The 2925-nt window shown below is 36.1% G+C and overlaps 1 protein-coding gene across 1 annotated transcript in view; it reads right to left on the reverse strand.

Moving 5' to 3' along the window:
- Positions 1–126: 126 nt before the first annotated feature.
- Positions 127–2925, reverse strand: part of LOC106465478 (excitatory amino acid transporter 3-like) — a 45259-nt gene continuing 42460 nt past the window's right edge. Inside the window, exons 8-9 of the mRNA XM_022393386.1 lie at positions 1487–1621; positions 127–499 (exon numbers count right to left, since the gene is read on the reverse strand). Of these exons, the coding sequence (XP_022249094.1) occupies positions 331–499; positions 1487–1621 (304 nt within the window). The 3' untranslated portion in view covers positions 127–330. The remainder of the gene's footprint in view (positions 500–1486; positions 1622–2925) is intronic.

The raw sequence follows: 2925 nt of genomic DNA on the forward strand, positions 1-2925 counted from the left end.
ATATGAATCAATACCTCGGAGAATTGAGGCTGTAATTGCCTCAAAAGGTGGACCTACACCATATTAAAATATATTTTGTTGATTTTCCAAGGTGTTTCCATTATTTTGTCCAACCCCTGTATGTAGTCGAAGACGTTTTGGTCGTCGAAATTCTTTAAAGCAGTCAACGATTTTATATGTGGGACGCTTATAATAACCAATGACTTTACAGAACTCCTTAAAGTAGCCAACGATTTGACACGGGGGTGCTTAAAATAACCAATGACTTTACAGAACTCCTTAAAGTAGATAACGATTTGACACGAGGGACGCTTAAAATAACCAATGATTTTACATGGGAGTGATTTCGCTATCTCTAGTTAAGATGCTTTGTTTACTCAAATGGTGATTATGTTTCGATTCCTCATCCAGCCTATTAAGATCATCCTTGCTGAGATGAGCTACTATTCCTGCACCAAAAGAGTCTCCAAGAACGTTGATTGCTGTTCTGAAGCGATCTCTGTATATAAAAAAAAATGTAGTAAGTTCTTATGACAGATCAATAATTTGTTTTTAGTAAATAAGGTTTTTTAACTTGAGTTATGGCAACATTATTTCTCATAAACTATAGAGCAATCAATAAATGGCAAAATATTGATTTTATTTACTTCTTAATATATCAGAATGGTCAAAAGGATTAGAAATAGTGACCTTTGTACCATTTTGATAAATAAGAATAGTAAATAAAAAGTAGATCTTTTCTTTTCTTCTCCACAAAGATTTTAAGTCATTTACATGGAAGCCAAGTGTTTATTTAAAAAAGCAACATAAAATACCGGTTTTTTTAGAGTTTTGGGATTGTTGTGAACCCCCAATTATCTCCTTGGTATAGGCCACATTTGGGCTTCTTACCTTAGGGAAAGGACATTGAATTGTTGAAAAGGGTTGAGAGGAGGGCTACTGAGATGGTACCTCGGATGGAAAGTTGTCATGTTATGATTCTAGAAAAAATGGATTAGAAGAGATCTGAATGAGATAATTAAAATTGTTAAGAGAATTGACAGTATCGATGCATCATCGTTTTTCTAAGTTAATGGTGAAAATGATAGGACCAGAGTAGAAGTCATCTTCAGTTAAGTCAGTTTCATTGTTCTAACAGTGTTGTTGGCTTTTGGAATGGATTACCTTCAGATGTGTGGGACGCAGTAAATTTAAGTGTATTTATATTGAGTAAGAATTATTTTTTTATGAATGTTTGATTGATAAGGGCTGGCTTTGATTTTTGGATGGGACAACCTAGGATCAACAGCTCCCTTGTTTTTCTTAAATGTTATGCTATTTGATGACATAAATCAGTACTTGAAATTCATACTTTGTTCAAACGTAATGTTAGAATGTTATAGAAGTATAAGCAGAGTTACCTTAGTAAATCGCTATTTATAGTAGTGATATTTGAAGTCTAGAGACGTTTTTTTTTGTTTCGCTTTTATCTTAAGTATATACTTACAATAACCAATCAACGATAAGAATAAAAGTGGCGTCTTCCGCTGGTAGGCCAATGGCATTAAGAACTATTACCAAGGTAACTAGTCCAGCTTGTGGTATACCTGCAGCTCCAATACTCGCAGCTGTTGAAGTAATGCTTTTAAAAGAGATAAATCAATTAACAGAAGTTATATTATTCTAAACCAAATAACATAAAACAAAATAATTGAAACATTCCGATGAAATTACCGACAACAGAAACTAATATTACTCCCTGAAAAACGTATAATGTATATTTTAAGACAGCAGCTAAAGTCACTGAAAACCAGCAGGATAATCTAATATGAGCATTTTTGGACCATCGGTGCGTTACGGCCAATATTTTTAGTTTCGTCGAGTCTCTAAATTCTTCAATATGCGAATTCACTGATATATGCATATTTTTGTGCCACTGTATGATATTTTGCGCACGATATCCCATTTAGTGCATAACACAACATATTAAGTTTATTAACACGTCTATTTCTGTTACGACTGGTCGTGGCCTAGTATTTAGCATGCTTGGATTTTGAATGCGTTGATTCATGGGGTCGAAGTCCTCTGCCACAAAATGGAGCTGAACGTCCAAGCGTATCTGATACAACAGTTGATCGTGTGCAAAAGGCGTTTCTTAGAAACCCAAAAAATTCCGTTCGTTGTGCTTCCCTTGAACTTAACTTACCAAAAAGCACAGTGAACAAAATTTTACACAAACGAAATCGTTTGCACGCCAACAAATTGCAATTGCTGCAGGCCCTCGAACCAGATGATAGACAAAGGCACACTAATTTTGCAGTGGAAGTCCTCGATCGGATAGATCAGGATGATGAATACCTGGCAAAAGTTTTGTTTACAGACTAGACTATGGTCCATGTTTCCGATCATTTCAATCGACATAATACCCATACGAGCACAAACGTGACAGCCCAAAGATTAATGTGTGGTATGGCTTGATAGAATTATCGGGCCATTTTTCTTTGTTGAAAAAGCTGTGACTAGGACTAAATAACTCCAGCTGCTTGTTGTCCCTCAACTAGAAAGTTTGCCACGTGTTATTTTTCAACAATATCTCCAACACCTGGAGTCTTGACGCCCATTCCTGAATAACACATTCTCAGACAGATGGATTGGTAGAGATGGACCAAAACGACGGCCCCACATTCCTCTGACATAACCCCGTTGAATTTGTTCTTGGGGAAGGAGGGTCGTGAAAGATCAGGTATATTCGACACCTGTGCGTGATATCGTGAATCTTCGCTACAGAATAATCGATGCAATAATGAACGTGACTCCTGAGATGCTGAATAACACCTGGAAGGAGACAAAGTATCGCCTAGAGGAACAAATGGTGCACATGTGGAAGTATATTGCGACAAGAAAAACTTTATACGTTTTGAAGTTTATTAATTTTTAAAATGGGTC

This window comes from Limulus polyphemus, unplaced genomic scaffold (assembly GCF_000517525.1).
Source record: "Limulus polyphemus unplaced genomic scaffold, Limulus_polyphemus-2.1.2 Scaffold1957, whole genome shotgun sequence".
NCBI lineage: Eukaryota > Metazoa > Arthropoda > Merostomata > Xiphosura > Limulidae > Limulus > Limulus polyphemus.